The sequence below is a fragment of the Thamnophis sirtalis genome, unplaced genomic scaffold, assembly GCF_051295495.1.
Source record: "Thamnophis sirtalis isolate CommonGarterSnake01/CBP01778 unplaced genomic scaffold, rThaSir2_p1.2 scaffold_11, whole genome shotgun sequence".
Lineage (NCBI taxonomy): Eukaryota > Metazoa > Chordata > Lepidosauria > Squamata > Natricidae > Thamnophis > Thamnophis sirtalis.
The window spans coordinates 47,446,143-47,461,892 of record NW_028261391.1 but is presented as its reverse complement, the minus strand read 5'-3'; the positions used below and the strand labels follow the sequence as shown (position 1 = coordinate 47,461,892).

General features: G+C 36.7%; 1 protein-coding gene across 1 annotated transcript; it reads left to right on the top strand.

Annotated features, from left to right (window-relative positions):
* The first annotated feature begins 1,650 nt into the window (after positions 1–1,650).
* Positions 1,651–13,775, top strand: CYP17A1 (cytochrome P450 family 17 subfamily A member 1). The gene is made up of 8 exons (XM_014056702.2): positions 1,651–1,959; positions 4,036–4,174; positions 6,345–6,574; positions 8,665–8,751; positions 9,473–9,685; positions 12,342–12,511; positions 12,591–12,694; positions 13,106–13,775. The coding sequence occupies exons 1-8, from the start codon at positions 1,651–1,653 to the stop codon at positions 13,381–13,383; spliced, it is 1,530 nt and encodes a 509-aa protein (XP_013912177.2). The 3' UTR covers positions 13,384–13,775.
* Positions 13,776–15,750: the final 1,975 nt, after the last annotated feature.

Below are 15,750 nucleotides of genomic sequence, written 5' to 3'. Positions count from 1 at the left end.
GAAGATGGATGAACAGGAGATGGGCAATGCTCCATCCTGGGAAAGTTATAAATGGTGATCAGGTGACCCCAGGGACTCTACAATCGTTGTAAATACGTTTCGGAGTATAAGACGCACCCTTTTTCCTCAAAAAAGAGGCTGAAAATCTGTGTGCGTCTTATACATTTTTGGCCTCCCAAAGCCCCGCCCCCTTCATGAAAATGGCCGTGCATAGCCTTATGAAGGCTTTCAGAGAGCTCCTGGGGCCTGGAGAGGGCACAAATGAGCAGAAACGGGCCGTTTTTGCCCCCTAGCCCCAAGCAGCACTCTATAAGCTTCCATAAGGCTATGCATGCAATTTTTTTGACAAAAAAGAGCCCATTTTTGTGAAAAACGGCCATCTTTTGCTCGTTTTTGCTCCCCCAGGAGCACTCTTCAAGTTCCCCCCAAGGCTATTCATGCCTTTTTTTTAAAAAAAATGGGCCCATTTCCCGAAAACTGGGGCATTTTGGGGAGGTTTGCAGAGTGCAAAAAACTTTTTTTTACCTTTTGGAAAGCTCTTTAACTGATTGACGAGAATTACATTGATCAAATGCTGTGCCAGCAGAAACAAAGTCTTAGGTGCTGCAGCTTGCCAGCGATTTCCTTCTCCAGCACATGGATAAATACACCTGGAAACATCTACCTACCTACCTATTGTATTTCTTTCTCTGTGTTTCTATCTATCTATCTATCTATCTATCTATCTATCTATTTATCTATCTATCTATCTATCTATCTATCTATCTATCTATCTACCTACCTACCTACCTACCTACCTACCTACCTACCTACCTACTCTCTCTCTCTCCCTACCTATCTATTGTATTTCTCTCTCTATCCCTTTATCTACCTACCTATCTACCTATCTACCTACCTACCTACTCTCTTTCTCTACTGTATTTCTCTCTCTTTCTCTCCCTCTCTATCCGTCTACCTACCTACTTTTTTTTTAATTTGCTTCTTCAAAAGTTTAGTGTGTCTTATACTCCGGTGCATCTTATACGCTGAAAAATATGGTATATGCCAGTTCCCACACCTGAATTTTGAACATGTGACTATGGGGGTGTTATGATGATCATAAGTGCAAGGATTGATCGTAAGTTACTTTTTTCAACATGCTAGAACTTATAATAGTCATTAAAGAAATGATCATAAACAGAGGATGTCTGTATTGTCATGCCGTTTATGTTGCTAGTTGCCAGTGTATTATTGTATCTATTTGCTTCACTTTGTTTTTGTTCTTTTTATTGTTAATACTATTATTGTTGTTATCCTGAGGAGTTTTAGGCATATTGAGGATCTTTTTAAAAATATAGAGTATAGATGGCAATATTGTACAAGAAAAGTTTTTTAAAAACCTCTTGTATTTCTTGCAAGGACACACATTTTTATGATTTGTTTAGTTCGGGTCAGTTCAAATGAGATGCAGCTTGCTCTTGATTTCTTGGCAGGAAGCAAGGCTAATCGCTCCAGATTATATTATCTGCTAAAGATTAACCAGCATCAAGGCAAGGTGATGTCGCTAGGACCCCTTATAAAAGTCCACATGTAGGCTAATGCAAAGAGACTCCTTCAGTTTGCTTCTTTTTTTCTGGACCGCACACCAATTCTCTAGGTAACTGAGAGACAATGATGATTCTCTTGATTGTCTTGTTCCTAACGCTGGCTGTCTTGTTCTTCTGGAGAGTAGCAAGAGGGAAGCTGGACTCCAAGCTCAACTATCCCAGGAGCCTTCCCTCCCTGCCAATCATTGGCAGCCTGTTGCATTTAGGTGGCTCCAAGCAGCCCCATCTCTTATTTTGCAGTCTGCAGCAAAAATACGGTAGTGTCTTCTCCCTATACATGGGTTCCCATTACACAGTAGTGATCAACGATTACCTTCATGCCAAGGAAGTGCTACTTAAGAAGGGGAAGATCTTTGCTGGGAGACCTCGAATGGTAAGCAAACTATCCACGTTAATATCTAATCTTGACTAGGAATTAATTTCTGGCTCTTGATGCAGCTTCAGTCAATGCCGGGGTATAGAAAACAGGAGACTATGAGTTACAGTCCTGCCTTAGGCAAGAAAGCTGACCAAGTGAGTTTGAGCCCGTTAGTTTCTCTCAAACCAATCCATTTCTCAGGGTTGTTGTGGGAAAAAGGAAGGGTTGCCATTTTGCGTTACAGTTACAATATCCAATAAACATATTTCAGTTGATTTCAATTTCTTAGATAAGGTTGTGCGGATAATTTATTGGGAAACTTTAGAAATGAATATTCAGCTGAGGAAGCTCCCAAAATGCACTGGGAACAAAGTAATAAATTAATACAGGTATCATTTTATTATGAGCTTATTATTTGAAAGTATTCTTCAGTCTCTTTTGCTGTTTACTTGCATCACTTTATATATTTAAAGTAATTGTTTTTATAAAATATATTACATGACTGCATAATTTATTTTAAGAAATGAATTCTGAAAATACAGTTGCTATTAAGACATATTGTTCTTTCAACTGTGTGATTTAGAATTCTTTTTATGAGCCATTCAAATGCATCACTTGGATATGCATAAGTCCTCCATCCCCATTTAGACATATTTATGGAAAAAGTAGTGTGAAGAGACATATAGTTTGAAATGCTTACCTGCTCTCTCTAAAGAATTAAACCCAATATTTTTCCTTGCTCGGAGATTATCCTATTCAGAAAACCAACTATAGTTAAGCCTCAGATCAAAATACTTCATATTGAAGATGGTTTCACTCCCATTTATCATTTATTTATTTAATACCTGGCCATTTCTCTAAAAGTTCATAATGGTGTACGGCACATGTAGTTCAAATTCTACCAGGAAAGATATTGCTCTTATTACTTCTATGCTAGCTTTAGGTTTCACTGAGGTAATATATTTGCATCTGAGTTTATAAATTTGGACTGCAGAGATTATATATTTTTCCATAACTCCCACAAAGTTAAGTACAGAAGAGGCATCAGATTCTTGACTTTTCAATTCACATTCTATCCTTCGCTCTTATCTTGGAAATAGCACATTGAAATAGTTTTCATTAATTTCTCTGTCTTTTAAATCCATCTTATTTTATGGTTACCATCAGATCAACAAAGGGAACAAAATCCTATAATGTGCTGCATTATGTGAAGAAGTGCTTCATTCTGTGTATCTTCAGCATCCCCCCACCTTTTTTTTGTCCCTTTCAGTCAATGTTGATTCCTGGTGACTGCCTGGAGTATTCTGGCAGTTTTCCTGGCAAGAGTTTGGAAGTGGTTTGCCATAGCAGTAGCATTTGGACTTATATACTACTTCATAGTGCTTTACAGTCCTCTCTAAGCGGTTTACAGAGTCAGCCTATTGCCCCCAATAATCTGGCTCCTCATTTTACTGACTTCAGAAAGATGGAAGGCTGAGTCAACCTTGAGCCTGGTGAGATTTGATCTGCCAAACTGCAGGCAGTCTGTGATCAGCAGAAGTAGCCCGCAGTATTGCACTCTAACCACTATGCCACCCCAGCTCTTAGTCTGCTTCTTAGGGCTGAGAGAAAATGATTAGTTCAAGATCACCCAATTGGCTTTCTGAAAGTTTATGGTAGAACTAGAACTCGTAATTTTCTGGTTTCTAGCCTCATGTCTTAACCACTCACTCCAAAGTAGCCTTTGATTCAGCTTTATTCAATGAAACCATGTTCCAATATTGCAAAGGACATGGTTAAGCATTTTTCTGTATTCTTTAAATTTGGCATAACTTTATACATCCCTCCCATTGCCCATCCTCTCTTATCTGAGCAAAAAGCTCCCTAACTATTGCTTTCTGTAAATGTCTTTTAAGACCATTGCTAGTGAATGAATTAAATGCACAAGTAATCATCCAAGGCATCAATGAGATCATTGGGGAAGTGGTATACTGTATATGTGTGTGTTTTTCTTCCTTCCAAATGTCAACCAAATGCTAATCTCACTGAATGCATTATAAGGTGTTCTGATGCAAACTCAGTTATTTCTCCTCTTCCTCTGCCTCCTCCTAGGTTACTACAGACTTGTTGACCCGGAATGGAAAAGACATTGCCTTTGCTACTTATAGCCCAATGTGGAAATTTCAGCGCAAGATAGTACATTCTTCCCTTTCTCTGTTTGGTGAAGGATCTGAGGCTCTGGAGAAAACTAGTGAGTTGCCCACAAATAGTAGTGAAGGAGATCCAAGCTAGGAAGAGAAACACTAGCAATGTATTTGTAAACAAAGATGAGTTGAACCTACTCTTCTCAGGTGAAGGAACATATTATTTAAATCAAGGACACCTGCAGGTTAGATTTAAAAAGTCAAGATGATGCTGAAACCATGCAATTGTGGCCACTATCTTGACTTTTTTTAAACCTATCCTTTGGACACCTCTGATTTAAATGTTATAATACAGGCTTAAACACCAGTTTGCTACCTATTGAGTGTTTTGTTTTAAAGCCAATGTTCCCATCCTGGAAACTTTATACATCATTATCACAGTGCATGTACCTTAATAAAGACTGTTTATTAATATCATTTGCATGAAGAACAACCTAAACTGCATAAGAATATGGTATGCATCCAGGACAGATATTTAAGTGTAAAAGATAGGTAGATTAAAAAAACTGGAAAAACTAAAAACTTATAACAAATGTTTAACAAACATCTAACAAATGTTTAGTCATATAAACTTATAGCTACCTGAAAAAATCTAATCAATAATAATCTAAAACACGGGCAAAGAAAAGTAACTACGTTTAGTTTAAAATTGTCTGCATCTTGTAACTTTGGTAGTTAGTTTATTCTGGGATAACAGTTGTTCTTGAGTAGAATGGATATCATGGTTTTGATCCAAACTTTTATTTATTTCAGGTAAGAATTATGACATTGATATGATCAGTTTGCTTATATGAATATTCTTGTTTAACAAGAATAAAAGGAAATGGGACTAAACTCACTTAACAAATTTCTCACTTAGCAACATAAATTCTGGGCTCTATTGTGATTGCAAGTCGAGGACTAACTTTAATACCAAATTAAATTGTCTTGAGGATTGGATATATATGGTACAGAATACAGAAGATTAAAGTATTGACTGATTTTATAGAACTCCAAGATTTTCCAAGTGCATTAAAATTAGAGTATTTTTTCTGACTACTGAATGAAAATTCCACAAGAAAGGAAGGAAGGAAGAAAATGGGATGAAGTTACTTTATCCTGGAAAATGGCAAAGCCATACCATACCATAACAAAGGGTGGCAAGACTCAGGTTTCACCAATATGCCATATATACAGGCCTCTAGCAGTGAGGATTCTTTAAGGAATTCTCCTGTACATTTTATTGATTCAGAGTTTGCAGTAGAAGAAGCAGTGATTTATGGTACGTAATCTGACCTATGATATTTAGGATTTTAAACACCATAAATTGTGTTTGTTAAGCATCTGATAATCAATATTTCAGTATAAGCATCAACCTGTGCTCATTTGAACTTGGTGGCATCAAAATGGAATAAGTAAATAAATAAAATTTTGACAATAGGCCATACATAGAGTAAGGTGCAATTATTAAATCAGGACATAGCCAAAATATTGATTATTAAAGTACTTCACAAGTTTTTTTTAAATCTTTGCATCAGTCCTGAAAAGTAATTTTAAGCAAAGGCTTAGGAATATTGTAAGTTATTTTCATATAGCCCTGCTAAATTGTGTAAGGCAGAATATAGTTCAATAGAACTTAATGACCATCAATTGTTTGAGGCTACATGGCATACCTTTTTGTAATTTAATAATGGTTTATTTAATTCAATTTTGGGAGTTCATATGACACATAAAATTAGAGCAGCAGTGTGCCCTAGAGGTGAAGACACTCCTCTCTCACTTGGAAGGTTGAGAGTTCAATCCTAGGCAGTGGCAGATGTTTATCAGGGGCCAAAGAGAACTCTGCATGGGCATAGGGCCAGTAAATGCTCAGCTCCACTCAGTTGCCCCGACTCCACCCCGAAACAAAGGGATTAAAGGGTAGTAAAAAGAAAAAAAATGACACATAAAGTTAAGTATGTTTGGTTCATTTGTTGTACACTATGTCATATAAACATAACCTTGCTATAGTTCGCCTTTATTATATGTGGGGCATTAAGATTGGAAGTGATTGATTTGTCCACAATGAAAAATCAATCAAGCGGAAGATATCACAATGTTATCTGGGGGACCTATCTACAGGTATGTGTCCCAGGTTAAAATATTTATATTTTTCCCTAATTCCTGTCTCCATTCTTCCTGTTTCTAAAATAATTCTTTCTTCTTGCATAGATTTGCTCTCTTGTGCTTTTCTTCCAGTCTCTCAACAAGCAACTTTTCTGTGTGCAACTTTGAATGCTACAGAGAATTCATCTTTGGACATGGGGCCTGAACTAACACGTGCTGTTACAAATGTAGTGTGTTCCCTTTGTTTTAATACATCCTACCAGCCTGGAGATCCTGAGTTTGAGGCCATGCTCCAATACAGCCAAGGCATTGTGGACACTGTGGCTAAGCAGGGCATGGTGGATATTTTCTCATGGCTTCAGGTGAGAGATTTGAAGAAGGTGAGAAACAAAATTCATTTTTCCCTGAAGCCAACGTTTCAAAGATAGTAACGATATTATTCTAACCTGCAACTTTTTCTTTTTTATTGAAAATTTTTTGGGGAAAAAAGCTTTTACAAATATTTACCTTCCCTCCCCCAACCTCCCCACCCGAACCACCCCCAACCTCCCCCCCCGACTTCCCAGAACAAATACAGGGTATAAATCTTTAACAAAGATGTTCTAAAATAAACTTAAAGAAAGTTAGTATCATCTTTCATTTGAACTCTAACTCCTCTTTTGTTAGGCTAACTCTAAACAGATTATATCATTCCTTGCTTCTTCAATCATAAACTATCTGGAATTTCTTACTCCCGTATTTATTTTGAATATAGTCAATCCATCTTCTCCACTCCAGTTTATATTTCTCATTTGAGTGGTCCTTGAGATATGCTGATATTTTAGCCATCTCTGCTAAGTTTGTTACTTTTAATGTCCATTCTTGAATAGTAGGCAAATCTTCCTTCTTCCAGTATTGCGCCACCAACAGTCTTGCTGCTGTTATTAAATACAAAATCAAGTTAGTCTCTATAACAGTACAATCAGTAGTTATATCTAACAAGAATAACTGAGGGGTAAACTTTATCCTTTTTTTAAACGATATATCTTGTCAATCTGCCAGTCGAAATCCCCTCGTGATCATCCCATCAATTGATCAAAAGCTTCTGAGAAGATCTGCTTCAGATTTTCTTGGTTTTTCTCTTTAAGACCCCTTATCCTTAAAGCAAATTCCATGTCTGTACTGCAACATTATAATTTCATTTTCTGCATCATCAACCTTGCGTTGGACCACATACATTTTCGTTACCAGGTTAATATTGGAATCACTAAGATCTTCCAATTTATCCTCAATTCCTGATACATAGCCCGATAAGTATTTAAAAGCCTCTAAAATATCGTCTCTAATTTATTGATTACGAATCTGGACCGAATTCATAACTTCTTCTGACAATTCCTTAAAAGCAACAGATATCTTTTCCTGTATTTTAATTTCCATCACAGCTGCATGGTTTTTTAAAGCCTCAGTTAAAGCCTCACTTAATTCTTTTTGCAGTATTTCTCAAGTCAAAGGTTCCCCAGCAGGAGTAGGAGGGGATTGGGGGGGGAGTAATGACTGTAATTTAGACGCCGGAGCAGGTGAACTGCCAGCGCTCTTCGAGGCATTGATTTTTTGCTTAGAGGCCATTTCTGAATTAATCTTCTCCTACACCCAGTTACTAAATCCAGGCAAGCCGCTTGTTCCAGTAATTACTATGTAGTTTAGTAATAAATCACTACTGATTTAATGATCTTTAGGTGGTCTAAGCTCCGTGAAAATCTGTAAAATCACAGCATAACCATGCCTACAAAGCTGTTTGGCGCCATCTTTGTCTTTGTCTTTCTGCCAGATAGTTTATCAGAAGGATTTTTTTTAAAAAATGGAGTTAAAGTCTGTAATACATAAATTAGAAGTTCTCCGATATCTGTATGCCCGTGTTGGAATCAGTTATAAATCAATCATTGAGCTGAGGGTGGACGTATATCTTCATTCTGCAAAAAAGCAGAAAAAGTCCTTGGCGTGGAGAATTCACTGAGTTATAGGGTGGCTCACACCTTCCACCCCCAGATTTATGTTCTGGGGGAGGTTGAATGGAGTCCTTCCCAAACACAGCTTCTCACCTCTCCTCCTATGCCCAAAGGAGAGGTAATCAAACTGTCAAACAGTTGATGGATGCTGTTTAGACAGCTTAACGCAGCCAAGGGTCTGGAGCTGTTAAAAATGAAACAACTCCTTCAGGTAATGCCTAACCTGCAACTTCTAAAGGGTGGACAGGAATGTCAAATTTACCTAAATCAGATAAATAACATAAATGAAAGTTCCAGAATTAATTTTCTTCAGATACTTTTTCTTAAAATCTCTCTCTCTCTCTCTCTCTCTCTCTCTCTCTCTCTCTCTCTCTCTCTCTCTCTCTCTATCTATCTATCTATCTATCTATCTATCATCACAATTAAGATAGAGATTGTGATTATTGCTGTTTCTCTGCCCACAACAGTATTTCCCAAATAAAGATTTGGCTTTGCTGAAGAAATGTATTGAAATGAGGGACGAGCTCTTATACCAGAAGTTTGAGAAACATAAAGTAAGTGTCTACACTCAAATAATTTATGGGCTAATCATACTATCCCTTATAATGGTGGATCACAAAAACTAGATTTTATTAGTAGCATCAAAGTTATCATGTGGCCTCAGCTCTGTTCCCATAAAGATCCCTAGTAATGCCAAAGAGAAATATTAAATACTTTATTTATTTGAACCATTTATGTTCTAACTTTTTCATTCAATATCAGCTATATGTTCTTCATATAATTAAAACAGTGGCTGTTTTGTAAATGTAAAACAATTATGTTCATGGCATAAATTTTGACCAATCAGTCTGTTCTCAATCTCATCTTTTAAGCAATTTTAATCTACTATGAGCTTTTTAGTTTTAAAAAATGGCAGAACTTGTGGAAATTAAATCATTTATAGAAATAGTAGGTGGAGTTATTCAAATAAGCAGACATAATTCTGGGTTGGATTGAAGTCTCTTCTCTCCCCTGAGTAAGAGTCTCTCTGGAACAAAGAAGGGAAGGAACCAATGCTGGCTGAGGTGGGGGCCAGGCAAGAGAAGCCACTGGTTTGCCCCACAAATAATGTGCTATGCATGCTGCCTTGAGCTCTTGGAAGAAAAGTGTGATAAAAACTCAACATACAAATACATATTGGAAATGCTCTAGTATGGCAGGCCTAATCCACTAAGTAATCTTCCTTGTAGTGTTCTTCAATCATAACCACTATCAATTCTCATTTTTCGCTTCCAGGAAATGTTCAGCAGTGATTCTGTTAATGATCTAATGGATGCACTTCTGAGGGCCAAATTGAACATGGAGAACAACAATAAACATATATTTTGTGAACAAGAACTAACAGATGACTACCTACTCATGACAGTGGCTGATGTTTTTGGAGCTGGTGTGGAGACTACAACAACTGTGTTGAAATGGATTGTGCTCTATCTCCTATCTTACCCAGAGGTAGCAGCTTCTCCTGTCCTGCCTATGATCTCTGAAAGAATTGTATTGACTATGAGTAATGTGAACAAAGGAAACAGATATCTACACTAAGAGTTCCTCAACTGAGATCTTTAATTAAGAGAAACTGATTCTTTCCCTTCACATTTAGACATTGTCATTAGCAGAGGTCATTAATGGAATTCTTTTATTTTAATTAGACATATTTTTTATGGAAACAGCAAGAGCACTTAGACTTACATCGCCCTATAGTGCTTTACAATACTCTCTGGATGGTTTACAATGTAGAATCTCATTGCCCCCAATGAGGTCCTTATTTTACTAACCTCGGAAGAATGGAAGGATGGGTCAATCTTGAGTTCTTTCAGGATTGAACTCCAGGCTGTGGGCAGAGTTTGCCTGCAATATGGCATTCTAACCACTGCGCCAGCAGGGCTCAGTCATATTTTTATAAAATATCTCATTACACATGCATCTAAGTACTTCACAATTTAAACGGAATCATATAATAACTAAAACAGAGTTGATACTAAAACATAGTTAATATTAAACACTACCCTAAATAATAAAAAGAAACTCTTGCAATGATCAAATCTCAGAACCTACTTACCCTGCACGATCTCACTGGTGGCATAGAAGAATTAGAGCACCTTTCTCATGCATTTGAGTTTGCAGGGAAAGGAAATTGGTGTAAGACTATCAATAAGGTATGGTGGTCCCCCTCATATATATATATATATATATATATATATATATATATATATATATATATATATATATATATATATATATATATATATATATATATATATATATATATATATATATATATATATATATATATATATATATATATATATATATATATATATCTGTGTGTGTGTGTGTGTGTGTGTGTGTGTGTGTGTGTGTGTTGTATTTGTGCTGATAAATAAATAAAGGGAGACTAGTATAGATCTATTTCAAGCTATTTAGCTCTCAACAGCTAGCCATACCCTTACTGGGATTAGAACCTGTGCTCTATTACATCTTAGGCAGACGTCTTAGCCATTAAGCCACAGGTTCTCCTCCTTATCAGCAGAAGCCAGGGAGGAAGGTATATATTTAGTGTCACAACCCCTGGTATGCCCCAATTATGGGAGGAAGCTAACAGCTTCCATTATCTGTCAATCGGCTTGTCACAAGAGTCCATCACGACAGAAACCCAATATTTTTACTGTTGCCTTTGTTACATTTGTGTTGTATTTGTGCTGATAAATAAATAAAGGGAGACTAGTATAGATCTATTTCAAGCTATTTAGCTCTCATCAGCTAGCTATACCCTTACTAACATATTAGGCAGATGTGTGTTAACACATCTGCCTAATATGTAATACAGCCCAGGTTCGAATCCCAGTAAGGGTATGATATGCTGATGAGAGCTAAATAGCTTGAAATAGATCTATACTAGTCTCCCTTTATTTATTTATCAGCAGAAATACAACACATACAGGGACGTGCAGTCACTAGAGGCAAGGGAGGCAGGGCCTCACCAGTCTCCTCAGAGAAAGGAAAGGATTTTAAATAATTTTCTTAAAATAATTAAAGCCAGGGTAGTTGCTACCAGATTTCAAGTCACAGTGGCTTGGTTCTGCTCTCAGTATTAACTAGGAGGAGGCCAGAGAACTAGGGGCCTCTTTTGCATAAGGAATTTTTCTCCTTTTAAGAGTTAAGCAAGGGTTAACAAGCAAAGAATTCCTTATGCAAATGAGGCACGTATTCTCTCGCCTTCTGTAGAGGGCATTTTTAGAGGCTTTTTAGAGTTCTCTGGGAGCAACTAGCTCAGTCTGACAGAGCTCTGGCTTTTCAAGAGAGGAGGGCAGGGGAGGGAGAAGCAGAGTTGAAATCGTCTCTGAAACAGCTGGAAAAGGTGCGTGTGGGGAGGGGGGAGGAATTCAAAAAATTTGATCGGAAGGCAGCAGGGGAAGGGGGGGTATGGCAGAGGAGCTGCTTTCAAGCCTTTGGAAAATATATCCAATCCAACTTCTGTGTTTGTGTTTGAGAGTGAGTGAATGAAAGAGGGATCGAAGTTCTCTGCGTGTGTCTGTTTGAGAGAGGGGGGAGGGAGGGAGACAGATTCTCTGTCTATCGGCTCGTCACAAGAGACCATCACGACAGAAACCCAATATTTTTACTGTTGCCTTGGGTTTCTGTCATGATGGTCTCTTGTGACGAGCCAATAGACAGAGAATGGAAGCATTCTATATATATAGTAAAACCTTGAAACTGATCCTAAAGACTACAGAAAGCCAATAGAACTCCTGCAATTCAGGCTGATAAAAAAACATTTTGGGAGGCCTAGATCATCTGTTCTGATACATTTTACACTGCCTGAAGTTTCTGGATTTATTTCAGGGAAGACGTCACCTAAAGTGAATTAAATAGTCCAGTGTGGAATTATTGGCCTGAGGTATGCTGAGCAAGACTGTCTTTGGTCCTGTCTGAAAACAATGTTTTGGAATCAAATAGTATTTTCTGTTTCCAGAGTTTTATGATTTCCATTATCATTAAAATACTCAAGCTGATTTCTTCCCATTGTTGAACCATTGTCTAGGTCACAAGGCAATTCCTCCACAGCTATCATAAACTAACTTGCTTAATATCTTCCTCATTTTTTCAGGTACAACAGAAGATCCAAGAGGAACTGGATCAGAAAGTTGGTTTTAATAGACATCCTGTACTTGCTGATCGACAGCATTTAAATTACCTGGAGGCTACCATTAGTGAAGTTCTGCGTATTCGCCCGGTTGCACCACTTCTTATCCCTCATGAGGCACTGGCAGATACAAGGTGAGGAGGATCATTTCCAATAATGGGAGTTGATGAGGAAGAGGACTTTCATTAAAGGAATTTTTTTTTCCCCCTGCAGCATCGGGGAATATCATATCCCCAAGGGAACTGAAGTTGTAATCAACCTGTGGTCCATTCACCATGATGAGAAAGAGTGGGATGAGCCAGAGAAATTTAACCCAGGTGGGTGTCCCACCATTCTTATTCTATGTGTATGAGTAGGACTTGCCATTAAAATTCTTTTATTGTCATGAAGGGCTGCTTTTTAAACATATAATTTATATTACCTTTCTACCCACTGCCACATTCCGCAAACCAATACCCTACTAAATAACTTTCTTCAGGTTCCTCCTCATCAGAATTTTTTCCTCCAATATGACCCTTCCTTGCTACAGTTATAACAACTACAGTATATACACATTTCTTTTCCCTAGACTGCCACCATGAGTGATAATGTAATACAGTATTTTGGATACCGGTACTTAAAGAATCCTTGTTCAATTATAAATTTGGGAATATTTAGCCAACTACTCCTATTCTTCATTATTGAGTTTGCCATGTTTTTTAGAAAATGTTTGTGCTCTTGCCTCACAGATCGTTTTCTGGATGAGAATGGGAACCGGATCTACTCTCCCTCACCCAGTTTCCTCCCCTTTGGGGCTGGTATCCGTGTTTGCCTGGGAGAAACCCTGGCCAAGATGGAGCTGTTTCTCTTTATATCCTGGATCTTGCAAAAATTCTCACTCAGTGTTCCTGAGGGAGATACACTGCCTGAACCAGAGGGTAAATTTGGAGTTGTGCTTCAAGTACCAAAATACAGAGTAAAGGCTACTTTGCGAGAACCTTGGAAAGAAAAAGTAATAGAGAAATAATACTTTCTGAGTCTCAAATAATCTAATAGAAGACAAATAATTGCTTTAGTTGAATCTGTAAAGTTAATATAAGTTTAGATTAGGAGATACAACAATAGGACCCGCTAGGTTCAAAACAGAAACAATATTAGAACTCAAAACATTTTTTCCCAATAAACTGGAGATGCTGCAAGGTAGAATTAGTAGGAGGGATTTTTTTGCCATGGGGGAATGATATAACACCAACAACTCTAAGTGAATAGAATATTCCCTATATATTCAGAAGCAAGGCCACCTAGACTGTTGCACATGATCCTTAGATTTTGAAATAAAAAATAAGAATCATGATTTTCAGGGGGAAAAATATGTTGTCACAAGAAAAAAAGATGTTGTCTTCAAGAAAGACAGAATATCGCCACCCTTTTTCTAGAAAGATGCAATGTGAGAAAAGCAACATAGTCATCTGCCATAAAAATGACAGATGCCATTTTTCTATTGTACATTCTCTTAAGGAGATCATGATGGATAAGCCTAGACATACTTTTTGGGCACATTGTTTTCTCTATTTCTCTTTTCTGCTATGCTGTACAAAACTCTCCAAATATGGATTAATAATTAACAATTTAGAACTATTCAAAAACCACTATATTTTCCATTTTGCCAAATGATATTGTTACATATCTGTCTCCTATTACATTTTCCTTGTATTATACTCATCCCATACATATTCCTTGAACATTTGGGTTGGATTGGAAAAAAGCCCATTTTCAACTGTGTAATAGGTCTCTTTACCAATAGGACATGTACAGTATTTTTCTAGTTTGAAATAAAATTAAAATGAAAGACAAACATTTTGATTTTTCTAAACATGACTTTACAAACATAGTTTCACAAATAGCCATAAAATATTTCATCTGAAGTAAGCTGAGGCAAGTAATATTTTTGTCTAAGCAATTTGTTAGATTCCTAAGTGGGTCAGCTTTTATCTACATAACAAAACTCAAAGTGATGAACACTTTTTCCTCTGGCCTATCTCTAGCTATATGCATATAACTAGAGTATAATTTAAGGAATGTATAATAGAAGGCTATATGTGAACCAATGTTGTACAGTTAGTATAGTGTATTGGATAGCAATAAGTTACCCATACCTTTAACACATTTCCACTTTGCACACTGTGTAATTTCTAAAGGATTAAACTGTAGTGCTTTTGAAGCTTGATATTTTTAAAAGATTGGAGTCTTTGACTAGCAAAGCAGCGCTTAAATAATATTGAAAAGTTTCTCTAAGTCATTCATTGGAAAAACATTAATTAAGAGTCATAGAGGTATTATAATAATTATGTTTATAAATATGGTTTGAGTATATACAAATTTTGGATAAATGTGGACATTAAGTGTCAGTGAATGCAAGTTTTCTATTTCTATCAAAAATATTTAATTTAAAAAAATATTTAATTATGCTATTGAAAATACTTAAAATAATTAACGGTGAAGAAGTTTGCTATTGTTATAGTGGTACTCAACCATCAGTTTTGAAAGACTATGCAATATATTGTTTATTCTAAATCCTATTAATTTTTCTTCATATTGTAACATAATAATATAATTTTATAAGCTTGTTTTTAATTGTGATTTCTCATGTTTTATATCATTTTATTATATTGTTTTAAACCATCCAGGATCATTTAAATGAGATGGGTGGTATAGAAATTTAATAATAATAGAAAAACAATATCTAATATTCAAAATAACATCCACACTTGATTTATAAAATACATTGTTTATTCAGATGAAGGTTAATAAAGAGTAAACCTCTTTGAGTTTAATGTGTTTTAATTCACATCTTAATTTTGTCTATGATTCTTATCAAGGAATATAAAGAAGGGAGAAATTGAAATACCATATTTTTGGGAGAATAAGACACAATGGAGTATAAGATGCACCAAGATTTTGAAGAGGAAAATTTTTAAAAAAAGTATTTGCACTCTGCAGATTTCCCAAACCCTCTGCACACCTCATTTTTTGTGAAAAATGGGGCATGCAGAGAGTTTGAGAGGCCTGCAAAGTGCTCCTGGGTGCTGGAGGGAGGGCAAAAACAAGCAAAAAATGACCCATCTTTTGCAAAAATGGGCCCATTTTATGCCAAAACAAAGGGCATGTGTAGCCTTTAGGAGGCTTGTAGAGTGTTCATGGAGGGAGGGGCAAAAACAAGCAAAAATGGCCCATTTTTCACACATTTTTGCCCTTCCCAGCCCCCAGGAGCACTTTGCAGGCCTCCTAAACCCTCTGCACGTGCATTTTTGTGAAGGGGGCGGGGTTTCAGGGGGCCAAAAATGCTGTATTCAGTGTATAAGATGCACCCAGATTTTCACCCTCTCTTTTGGGG

What these genes read in the sequence shown, in the direction of transcription:
- CYP17A1 (XM_014056702.2), top strand. Translation starts at nt 1,651, where the DNA reads ATGATGATTCTCTTGATTGTCTTGTTCCTAACGCTGGCTGTCTTGTTC. An exon ending in ATCTCCTATCTTACCCAGAG is followed by an intron (nt 9,686 to 12,341) that starts GTAGCAGCTTCT and finishes TCATTTTTTCAG; the next exon opens with GTACAACAGAAGATCCAAGA. An exon ending in GCCAGAGAAATTTAACCCAG is followed by an intron (nt 12,695 to 13,105) that starts GTGGGTGTCCCA and finishes CTTGCCTCACAG; the next exon opens with ATCGTTTTCTGGATGAGAAT.